The sequence below is a fragment of the Dermacentor variabilis genome, chromosome 4 (genome assembly GCF_050947875.1).
Source record: "Dermacentor variabilis isolate Ectoservices chromosome 4, ASM5094787v1, whole genome shotgun sequence".
NCBI lineage: Eukaryota > Metazoa > Arthropoda > Arachnida > Ixodida > Ixodidae > Dermacentor > Dermacentor variabilis.
The window spans coordinates 140295388-140307585 of NC_134571.1; the positions used below are offsets into that span (position 1 = coordinate 140295388).

The 12198-nt window shown below is 53.1% G+C and overlaps 1 protein-coding gene across 1 annotated transcript; it reads right to left on the reverse strand.

Annotated features, from left to right (window-relative positions):
• Positions 1-3271: 3271 nt before the first annotated feature.
• LOC142579857 (uncharacterized) lies at positions 3272-6069 on the reverse strand. Its single transcript, XM_075690476.1, has one exon. The coding sequence runs from the start codon at positions 5978-5980 to the stop codon at positions 3383-3385; it is 2598 nt and encodes an 865-aa protein (XP_075546591.1). The 5' UTR covers positions 5981-6069; the 3' UTR covers positions 3272-3382.
• Between the last annotated feature and the right edge of the window lie 6129 nt (positions 6070-12198).

Sequence of the window (12198 nt, forward strand, 5' to 3'; positions counted from 1 at the left end):
CTTCTCGCGCGTTGGAAATCTTAGCTGGTACGTATGTTTTTTTTTCATGTAGCTGCACGTTCCAATGACGGGAGAAAAAATGCGCTAAAGTGTCACTGGGAAATTGCTGCTGGAAGAATGCCGAAGCACTAACTTCTCATTAGATTGTAAACGCGGGTGCAATTCCGCGATGTCAAGCACCTTGCCGCTGCTTGTCTAAAGTCCCGTGGTTTTTTTAGTGTTGATACACGTTCGCGAACATAAGTGCCGCGTTTCGAACCGCGCACATGCAGTGCTGCGAGGTACAGTTACGGAAGTTGCTTATCATACACATCCAGAGATGGCCAGAGGTATTATATGTGCAATATTCATACTATGGTTCGACGACTTTGCGATTGTGGCTCGATCAAGAATCGGTATGCGTGCTTCATGCAAGTGTTCACATAAATATATTAGGCAGTTTTAGCACCGCCGTGTGGTAAACACGATAACTGCAACCGTACGTCGAATGTCACTAGGCAAGCCTATACTCCATTTCATACCTCAGGTGCAACGCTGTGGAAGCTACGCACGAAGTCCGGTCACCAAAATTTATTACTGCGCGCGTTTCCGTTTATGCTTCGCAGCGTGCCAGCGGCGTTTGCTTGCGCGAGCATGCACGTGAACCTGCCGCGACGGGCAGCTCCACGAAAGAACATTTTACGAAAATAGCAAAATAAAACAAACGTGAGCGGCGGCAGATCTCTCGTAGCGTCGTTCAGTAAAGCGCAGGACGGGGAGAGGCATGCCAGTACATGCCAGCACGCCGGTCCGGCAGCTCGGTCGCCGCGAATGACGTCACTCTCGCTGGTTCTCTCCTCTGGCAACCACCTCACCCGGCGCTCCGGGAAGCGATGGGGGCGTGTCCGCGGGGGTGATCTAGAAAGCGATTTCCGCCCCTTATATTAACAAAACGAAGAAAAAAAATTCGGAACCGTAAATTATTAGGTCTGTTCTTCCGAATCCCAGCAATTCGTGGAAATTGAAAACCGTTTCAGCTTCCCTTTAAGTCGTAAATGTCGCCTGTTTCTATCAGTCGTCTCTTAAATAGCAGACGCTGAAACACCACCTGCGATTGTAACGCAGTACGTAATTCATTAAGCAATCTTTCTGGACGTACAGAATTCCTGGCACTCCTGCAAAATTGCATGTGTCCACACCCTCAATACCAATGCGATTCTGGAAGGTCAATCCAGATTCCCATAGCTGACGGTTCAAACATAAATACCAGTTTTGAAAGTTCTTGAAGATTGCTTAGTCACTGTTATTTCCAACACAAACCACGGTCACTTTCCGTCCTTTACTTTTCCGCCACTGAAGCGCGTCTCGCAATGCACTCCTTCACTTCACCACCAGATTTTCTCGGCCATAACTCAATAGCTTCACTACGTGAATGCAAGAGAGTATGGACGGACGGAAAAAACTTTAACGAGAAAAGCACCTGCAAGGTTGCCAGCCCGGGCTCAGGCCACCCGCGCATTATGTGTGCTGAGGCATGGCCTTTCCACCGCTGCCCGGGCCCGCCGGATTACCCTTATATAGTTCGTCGTGTAGTTCCGAGCTAGTCGGAGCGCTTATATAGCCATCGCTCCTCGAGAAGGCCCGGTTCTATTTTGTTCTCCACGTATATTGCTGTGATATCTGTGCCTTTTCATAAGACGTGTGCCCTGTTTGCGTGTTCGTGCCTGCAGAGCTTGCAGCTCTCGTCTGGGTATTGTCTGGAATTTACTCTGTTTAAGTGTGCGGCGTTTCGGAAGGTTCTGGTTTGCAACCTTCTCCAGTCTGTTTCTTGAGACCTGTCGAGTTGTTTGTGGGGTTGTGGGTGTATGTCGTGGTACGTGACCAGTCTGTCCCCATAGAGTTTCTCACTATAACACCTAGAGGGTAATCTGGCGCCACCGTCTATGGGAGTTTCTTAAGGGGGCACCGTGCCGTCATGGGAATGACGGTATATGTGTCTGCGAGGCTCGTGTTGGCTGGTGTTGTAAGAGGCTTCGTCTAAAACGTGGATATGGCTACGCAAATAACGCGTTCTCAAAGTAAAATCTTCATAAAATGTTTCCATTCACGCATATTACATCTTTACTCACCCACGATGCATGACCAAGCGAAGAAATGCAAGAACAGACGACCAACTGTTTCAAAGCGAGCGCGAACCTTGTCGTCTGTCCTCCAACTTTAGCGGCCCGCTGGTACTTTTTACGTAACATGTAGTCGTACACACAATAACAAGTTCTCATAGTTAAACAAAACATGTTTTCGCGTAATAATAAAGCTAAAACAGCTTTTCACGTGCTGTTCTAGTAGAAAATGAATCATTGTGACAGACGGAACGGTACTTGCCAAGAGCGTCTTCAAGGTGTCCTGTCTCTACGAGAACGATGTCAATCCGAATCCACAATATACCGGCATTCCCATGCATACCACAGCGCAGCAGCGCCAGATTTCCCTCTAGGTAATGTAGTGAGAAACTCTATGTCTGTCCCTGTCGTCTTGTGTCGCTACTTCGTCGTCGTCGCCTCCTCCGTGTTCTCCATCGCCTCCGCCGCAGTCCTCCCCCCTTCCTCATTATAGGAACTTCACAAAGGGCTGCGTCTCCACCGAGGCGTCCGAAATCCTGAACCGCACAGCAGAAGACTTCAAGAACAGCAAAATCACACCCAAATACCTCAAATGGACCCCGGCACATGTGGGAGAAGTAACCGCCGAATACCCGAGCGCCCCTACCAAACTCAACGAGAAGGCCCACCGAGCCGGGCGAGAACTAACCCACCGCGGCTCGCACAGTGACAGCCCAACAACCTGCAAGAGAGTAATGAGTGTTATATTATGAACATTGCCAAAGTCCTTGCATGATTTTTTTTCTTTCTGGTTGTTGTGTATCGCGACCAAATTTTCTACAAGATTAGAGCAAAGCAGTCGATGTGAAACTGCGGCTGCTGTAGGTGTTGTGATAGACATCATTCATTCAATGAGCGCATAAGTAAAGAATAAGGCGCGTATTTTAGAAACCAGAAAGCCAATTTACACTGACGCAGTCGACATGAATTTCCGGCTTCTAAAATCCTCAATTTGGACGGTCCCGCATAACGGGGAAAGCCGTTTACTCGAGACACGCGGCACGGCCTGTGCCTGAAGTTTTTTTTTTTTTCGCGTAGATCTAATTTTATTCGACATAAGTATTCCGTGAATGAAAAGGTTTATGCAATTGCTCCACGTCCTTTCATGCGGTCTATTACGCATGCGCTGCAAAGAAACAGAAAACAGTACTATATATTCACCAGCTTCAAAGAACGCTATAGAGACAAACACTATAATCAGGTGTAGGCAAGAATATGAAGCAACACCGTCGGTGAATATCCCGTCAGCATGGAGGAAAAGCCGTGCGCAGCCAGTTCACGGACGGTATGCTAACAGCATCGTGGAATTGCGTCAGAGCCACACGCTCTACGCCCGCGCCCGGGCACGTTGATTCATAATTGTCCATGTCCAAGTCGTAGAGAAGTACGCAGAATGGTATGTGTCTCGGAGGGCCGTGAAAAAATATTCGGGAGAGCGAGGTATCTGTGTGGAACACGATCGCAACCGGCTCGAAACTCCTTGCGCTCGCTGAGACGGTGCTGCTCATGTCCATCGTGGTGTTCACATCCATTGTGACGTTCGTGTCCATTGTGACGTTCGTGTCCGTTGTTGTGTTCATGTCCATCGTGTTGTTGGCGTCGACTGTGCTATTCATGTCCAGGGTCGCATCGGAGGTGACGTCGCTAGTGGCGCTGGATGCGGTCAAGGGAGTCGCAGTGCTCGAGACAGGTGAAGGTATCCTGAGTAGGTTGCATTTTTGCACCGTGGTGTCTACGCACAATTCCGTGACGCTGCAAATTTCAAACAACGAAGCGGTGCCCGGAATCGCCGTGAAGTTCGAAGGTCTGGAGGCCAGAGTAGGGCGACCTCGAAGGTCGAGGATCCATGGCGTCATACTGACGCCGGCACAGATCCTCTCTTCTAGGTGGACGTTGCTTGACATTATATGCAGGAACCCGACCGCTGCCGACGCCACCTCACTGCACAGCTCAAACGTACCCGCGGTCGGTCGAATAAGATGCGTCTCGAAAAAGGCAAAATCAAGCTGGTCCAGGACGCTGGTTGGCGGACTCCGGGCTAACTGCTGGTCAGCAGGTAAGATGGCAGTGATCAGCTTTGCTGGGCTGACCCAGCCATTGAGCCAGTATGCTTCGCGAAATTTGCCGACGAGGGCTGACATAGTTCTGTCATCGTTCACATTCTGGCAAGTGACATGTGGAGCCACCCAGTGAATTGTGAATCCGTCTAGTCGGTGAATGTCGATTGTCTGAACAACACTCGTCACGAAGCGTGCCATAGCCGAAGGGTCTCTGCCCAGTCGGGAGAAATGCGCGCTGTCTTCAGGGTAGCCACCCAGGGCCATGAGCACGCCGACCCTCTGTGAGAGCCGGTGTTTGTTCAAGACCTGTCGGAGCTTCCAGAGACCGTACGCCGCGTCGAACCGCTGGGCGCGGCTCGAAACGGTGGCGTTCACAATTGCCACCGACCAGTACACGATGTAGCTGCAGTAGCTTAGTGGTAAATTCTCCGGCACGAAGTCGAACATATGATCCCTTAGGAAGCGAGAGTTGTTGTAGAGGCAGAAAACTCTCTGCGATGCTTGGTGTCCGAAAGGTTTGTAAGCCGTTAAGCTGAGTTCGCTAATATTGGTGTTAATTGCGTTACTCTCTCGGCAGTGAGGTGGAACGCCTGCCCATGGGTCAGCCGTGGATGGTGCGGCATGCGACGAAAATATGTTTGGCAACGTCATCGTCGTAAAGGAGGTAGAACCTTTAGGCTCGGTAACCGGAGGCATAGCAACGACGTCTTTCGGTGTGAAGAAATAGGACAGCGCAAAGAGACAGGCGGGCATCAGGAGCATTCCGAAAACGACGCAGCATAATGCTCGAGCCTCACAAGAACGGCCAACAACAACCCGGGGCGTGGTTGTTGAGAGGGTGCTTGAATCAGACCCGTAAATGATGTTGCTAAGCGAGTGCAGATTCGGCTGTACGTTCCCGGCAGTGGGGAGCGGAAATGCCGTGGCCTTGGGCGGTGGCACGGATTGCCCCGCCTGCTTTGCCTGCTCGAGCGCTTGGTCGTCAGGCGCCTCGAAGATTTTGGGTATCCACGAGAACAAATTGCCAGGAGCCGAAGTAGCCGCATGGTCGGGACGAATGCCCTCAGCGCTGCCGATGGCACGCAGCTGCATCGTTCCGCGGGGATCGGGTTCGGCGCGAGCTGCTCCCTTGGCATCCCGCGTGACGGCGCTCGCCGGCGCTCCGTTTGCAACGGCAGCTGCGACTTGGGCGCCCTGCACGGCGGTGCTCACTGGGCTTCCGTGGGCATTCTCCTCAGCGCGAGCTGTGCCTTTGGCGTCTGACACGACTGATGTTGCTGGCGCCGCGTTCTCTCGTGCATCGGGTTTGCCGGCGACCACGGTGACAGGCGGGACCTTACCGATGTGCTTATTGCCGTGATGGTCACCTTGGCCTTCGGCAGTGCGGACGGCAGTGTTGTAAGGCGGATGGCTCTTGCCGGCGTAGCTTTGACGACGTACGTAGCCGGCGTGCTTTGCGTCGTGATGTGGCTGCAAGTCGCGGCCAGCTGCCGGTGGCGATGCAGGAATGCCGGGATGAAGGCCGCCAGCGTAACAGTCGTAGCGCTGCGCGTCCGGCGGTTCGTGGTGAACGCCGAGCCAGTCGAGTACCTCGCGGGCGTTGTTGAACGTTCCAGCCGGCCTGATGGCCGTAGTTGCCCCTGGTGGCCGTGGTGCCGAGCCCGCAGCTAGCGTGGCTGCTGGCCCGTTTGCTCGGGCGGCCTCTTCTTGGTGTCGGTTGGCGCCGCCTCCGCGATGCGCGTCGTCTGCCTGGCCAACGATACTTTTTCGACGGGACGGCATTGTTGGCAAACTCTGCCCAGACGACGTGTATCAGCTGGGCAAGAAATGCAGATAGGCGCAGGTCAATTCGTGCCTGCTCTCGGGTTGGACTGCTTCTTCTTTCTTGCTGCTTCTTTGCCTTCTAGTGGATGATGATGATGATGATGATGATGATGATGCCGTATTCAATGGCGCAAACCCACTGTGGGGTATAGGCCACGAACCGGATTGTAAAATGATATTGAGAAAAGAAGGAATATAAATGACTAATAGAGGATGAAAAAGAAACCGAAATTAAATCAATAAAGCAGTATACAATAAGTTAGTAAGCCTTGCATATATAGGAATAGTAACATGAACTTAATATAAAAATAACTTAATATAAAGGATAGACGTAAAAATGAGTAAGTTAAATTTTGAATAACTACTTTAATAATATAACTCTGCATTTGTGTTATTGCTATTTGAATTTTCTCAATTGATAATTTATTGAAGCTGTTATGACTGCAGTAGACAGCATGCTGTTTGTCACGCCCAAGAGTAGCATGCGACAGCCACACTGGTAAGATAGTCGGAGGACAGTTTGCACGCGATGCTGGGCGCTGCTAATTTTCCCGTAACGAGCTCCCCTCGCCAGAGAAGAAGTGCCACAAAGGGAAGAAATAGTTGCCACTCCAGGGGAGGCCAAGACGACGCGAAGGGCTCATGGACGTTTTCCGGAAAAAAGCCGCCCCGGACTGCTACCCGCCTGATATTGAGACGCAGCGGAGCAGACCAGTTGGGAGTAACAGATCTCGCTCATTCCCATGGCCAGACCCCCTCTGCGCCATTCGGCCCGCTGGAACTTGGTGGGGCTGCCGGTCTGATAGTCCATCTGCAACAGTGTAGTTTGTGCTTCTTGACTGGCTGTCGTCCTGGTGGGTTTTGACCTGTACGTGTGTGATTGGCTACTGCCAGGAGGGAGTGTTTTAACAGAAGTGCTATAAAGACGGTGCGGAGAGAAAAGAAGCTGCTCTGGGCCGTCGAAACGATTAATAATATTTGGGGTTTTACGTGCCAAAACCACTTTCTGATTATGAGGCACGCCGTAGTGGAGGACTCCAGAAATTTCGACCACCTGGGGTTCTTTAACGTGCACCTAAATCTAAGTACACGGATGTTTTCGCCCCCATCGAAATGCGGCCGCCGTGGCCGGGATTCGATCCCGCGACCTCGTGCTCAGCAGCCTAACACCATAGCCACTGAGCAACCACGGCGGGTGGGCGACACGTTTCACCGCCTAACAAATGTTATCGCACAGCGCACGACGCGCTTGCATGTGTGGGAAGTTTCAGGAATGTTATCGATGGTTCCATCCACTGTGACCGAAACTTGTGTAACCTGATTGCATGTGTGCGCGACGCGAATAATGTAGAACTTTGTGGAAGGCGGCGCGGTTCCCAGCGGTTAGTCTGGAACATTCGACAATTGATGTGTAAAAGCCGACGCGCTTGACCCGTTGCTCAGATTTTCGACTGTTGCAGACAGTGCTCGCCGCTCTCGTTGTGCTTTAAGCGTAGCCTGTTTTGTGGGCACAGGTTCGCCCAATAAAAGCTAGTTTTGCCTTTCACAGTATTGCTACTGTGTTCTTTGACGTCACGACCACGTGACATCTGGTGGAGGTGCTTTGCGTTCATGTACCGGACGCCCCCCACAAAGCCGTGACCCAAGACCCCACGCGGAAGACAACACCAACGTCGCCAAGAACCAGCGAGGTAGCCGCAGGCTGCAAGGACTGCTCCCGGAGCACGGACTTTTGCCTGAGACGACCAGGAAGATCGCCACCAAGTCCACCCCAATGACAGCCCCAGCGTCCCCCGTCGTGCTGCAGCAGCCCAAGGAGCCTCCGACGTTCCGCGGTTCAACGTTCGAGAACCCGGAAAGCTGGCTTGAGACGTATGAGAGAGTCGCTACATTTAACAACTAGAACAGCGACGACAAACTGCGACATGTCTTTTTCGCATTGGAAGACGCGGCCAGGACGTGGTTCGAAAACCGAGAAGCCACCCTAACGGCCTGGGAACTGTTCCGAAGCGGCTTCCTGCAGACATTTGCAAGCGTCGTGCGCCGAGAACGAGCCCAAGCGCTATTAGAAACCCGGGAGCAGCTGCCTAATGAGACAACCGCGATCTTCACGGGGGAAATGGGTTGTCTATTCCGCCACGCCGACCCTTAAATGCCCGAGGAGAATAAAGTTCGCCTACTCATGCGTGGTGTGAAGGAGGAACTTTTTGCCGGAATGGTACGAAGCCCACCGAAGACCGTCGACGAGTTTCTTCGCGAGGCCACCAGCATCGAGAAGACACTCGAGATGCGAAACCGGCAATTCAACCGCCGCACGAACTCGACGAACTACGCCGGAGTTCAGTCACTGGCCACCCACTACCTACGCGAGACCATCAGGGCAGTCGTACGAGAGGAGCTTCAGAAGATCTTCCCTTCATCACAACCTCAAGTGGCCTCAATCGCCGAAATTGTCAAAGAAGAAGTCCAGCGATCGCTGGGAGTTCCTGAGGTGCAACCTCAATTACCGCATCCGCAGCCAGAAGCGATGACCTACGCCGCCGTCGCACGCCGTCAAGGTCCCCCTCCGCGACCGCGCCAGGGCCCTGTAACGCCGCAATTTCGTCGACCACCGCCGCCGCCGCCAGCACGCCCACCCGTCGCTCAGCGCAGCTACCCGAGGAAGACAGGCGTTTGGCGCGCTCCTGACCACCGCCCGCTCTGCTACCACTGCGGAGAAGCGGGTCACGTCTACCGACGATGCCCATACCGGGAGATGGGACTGCGAGGTTTCGCCGTCAACGCTCCACGCCCGCAACAATGTGAACGCCCTCGCGATATCGCCGACTATCTCGCCGCTACTCAGTGGAGCTCTCGATGACCGTCGCGTTCGCCATCACCAGGCCGCTACCTGTCGCCGGAGCGCCGACCATACACTGGCCCAGCCCGGGGCCGGTCAGTGAGCTCATATCCGGAAAACTAAAAGCAGCAACCGATGGAGGTGCGGTTGCTGTTTGTCGAACTGACGAAGATCCTCCGCCGCCGACGAAGACACCGAAGAAACTACCTCGACGACATAACGACACGCCGCCGTCCCGACGAAGTCTGGAAGCAAAGAATACGACGACGAAAGACGACCTGACGAAGCGACGTTCCAGCTTCAGTTCAACACGACGCAGCCGTGATCCGACGCCGAGACCTAACTGCAACACCAGACAAAGAACCACCGATCTCGACGTGCTTCTCGACGGCCACGCAGCTACCGCTTTAGTGGATACAGGGGCCGATTACTCCGTAATGAGTGGACACATCGCCGCCCAGTTCAAGAAAGTTAAAACTGCATGCGAAGGCCCTCAGATTCGAACCGCTGGAGGACACCTCATTACGCCGACTGGAATCTGCACGGCAAGAATTACCGTTCGTGACCGGACTTACCCTGCCACCTTCGTTATCCTCCCTGCAGTGTTCACGAAACGTCATTCTCGGCATGGGCTTCCTGAACCAACACGGCGCAATCATAGACCTGAAGTCAAGATCGATAACGCTGTCGGAAGATCATGCGATACCGCCGGAGAGCTTTCGCAGTCACCACGCCTTGAGTGTGCTCGAAGATCAAGTGAGCATCCCGCCTCGCTCGAGCATTGTTATTTCGGCCGGGACAGAAATACCCGCTGACGTAGAAGGTGTCATCGAAGGCGACCAACGTCTACTGCTCGACCGTGAAATTTGCGTCGCTAGAGGAATCGCTCGACTGCACGGAGGAAACACGAAAGTGTTGCTGACAAACTTCAGCCAGGAGTTCAAGCACATCAACAAGGGCACGACGATCGCATATATCGAGGAAATTCTGGAAACCAGCAATGCATTTGTCTTCTCGGATTCTGCCGCATGTACCCCAACGACCGTAGTTTCCGAACCAGACTTCGACATAAATTCAAGTCTCCCCATGATTAAGCAACAACAGCTGAGAAGCTTACTTCGACGATACAAAGAGTGCTTTTCGACGTCATCAAGGTTTCGACAAACGCCAGTCGCAAAGCATCGCATAATAACCGAAGAGTGTGCTCGATCACTCCGAAAGAGCCCTTACCGAGTTTCTACACAAGAACGTGAGGCTATAAGGCACCAAGTCGACAAAATGCTGCGCGACGTCATTATCCAGCCGTCCAAAAGCCCGTGGGCATCTCCTGTAGTCTTGATGAAGAAGAAGGACGGAACCCTACGTTTCTGCGTCGATTATCGTCGTCTGAACAAGATCACTAAGGAAGACGTATACCCCCTCCCACTAATAGACGACGCATTGGATCGGCTCTGCAACGCTAAATACTTCTCGTCGATGAACCTCAAGTCTGGCTATTGGAAAAATAGAAGTCGACAAAAGAGATCGCGAAAAAACGGCCTTCACCACCCCAGACGGCCTCTACGAGTTCAAGGTTTTGCCATTCGGACTGTGTTCGGCCCCCGCAACGTTCCAGGGCGTGATGGACACGGTTTTAGCAGGATTGAAGTGGCAGACCTGTCTCGTTTACTTGGATGACGTTGTCGTCTTCGCCGGAAATTTCGACGATCACCTCAGGCGGCTTGCGACAGTACTAGAGGCCATCAAGTCATCAGGGCTTAGTCTGAAGCCGGAAAAATGCCGCTTCGCTTACGATGAGCTTCTGTTCCTAGGCCACGTAATCAGCAAATCTGGTGTCCGTCCTGACACGCAAAAGACAGCTGCCATCGCACAGTTCCCGCAACCCATCGACAAGAAGGCAGTGCGTAGATTCCTTGGCATGTGTGCCTACTACAGTGTTGCGTTTCGCCTGCGACACGTGGTTTTGCCGGCGCGACTGCGGCGGGGCGGCAGACATTTTGGCCCGATCGTCGTCGCCGCAACACTCATCGCCAGGTGTTTCCAGGCGCGTCTGCGGCGATGCGACCGCCTGGGATCCTCCTCGCATTCCAGTCATTGTGCCCGAAACAGGCGATGCCAAAGCAGGGATCTCATTCCAGTTATTGGGCCCGAAACAGGCGATGCCAAAGCAGGGATCTCGTTCCAGTCATTGTGCCCGAAACAGGCGATGCCAAAGCAGGGACCATCTTCTCGTTACAGTCATTGTGTCCGACCGGCAGCGCCACGACAGGGTGCTACGAGATCGTGCGCAGCGCCACGACGGGGTGCTACGAGATCGTGCGCAGCGCCACGACAGGGTGCTACGAGATCGTGCGCAGCGCCACGACAGTGTGCGTCACCATTAGCCCATTGTACATTCACGTGCTCGTCTTTTGAGGGGTTCCTTCTTGCCCTCAACTGCGAGAGTATAAAAACAGCTGCCCCCGGACGCCAAAAGGAGGGCTCCGATTTCTTCAGTTGAGTGAAGTGCTCTCCCGTCTCTCTACTTCGGTCAAACCTGACCGCCAACTCTTTGCGATGTTAAAATAAACAAGTTGTTTCGTTGTTACCAGTCGACTCATGCTTTGCCGGGACCTTCGGATGCTTCGAGTTGTACCCCAGGCCGCCAGGCCAACGCTACCCTTGGGGCTTGCGACCCAGGTACAACCACGGGCGTCAGCGCCGAGTTCCCAACAGATCGTACCAGCAGTCCGGTCCAAACATCTGGTTGCCAGCGGTGAGATCACCTCCGACTTCAAACAACTGTCTGCCAGCGGCGAGATCGCGACAACGGAGGCCAGCAGCAAAGAGATGCAGTTGACAGTATGCTGAGCAGCTCAACGACGATCCGGGAGCAGTGCAACGAGCCCTGTGTGACGACTGGTTGCCTGCAGCGGAACGACTGCGCGGAATTCCTGCCTGCGAGGTTTGGTGAGTGCGGGACTTTCTTCTTCTGAGCTTTGCCAGGCTTTTGTTAGTGTTAGAAACAGAGCTGGTAATTGTGGTTGTCGTTGCTGCCGGGTTAGTTTGCGGCAAGACAATAGTAAGCAGTAGAGAAAGCAGCATTCAGAGCAGCCATGGATTTGAAGTCGTTGCGCAAACCGAAATTGTTGGAGCTTGCAAGAGAGTTGGGTCTGGATGTCTCAGACAAACTAAGAAAACCTGAACTGCTAAAGGCTATTCTTGAGTTAGAGGCTGAGGATGACGAGCTGTCGGAATGCCTTGAGACAATTGAAGAGAGGGAGACTGCAAAAAGACAGGAGCGCGAACTTAAAGAGCAAAAAGAAAAAGAAGAGCGCGAACGTAAAGAACAGAAAGA

Excerpts from the sequence above, each read along its gene's own strand:
- LOC142579857 (XM_075690476.1), bottom strand. The coding sequence starts at position 5,980 with ATGCCGTCCCGTCGAAAAAGTATCGTTGGCCAGGCAGACGACGCGCAT.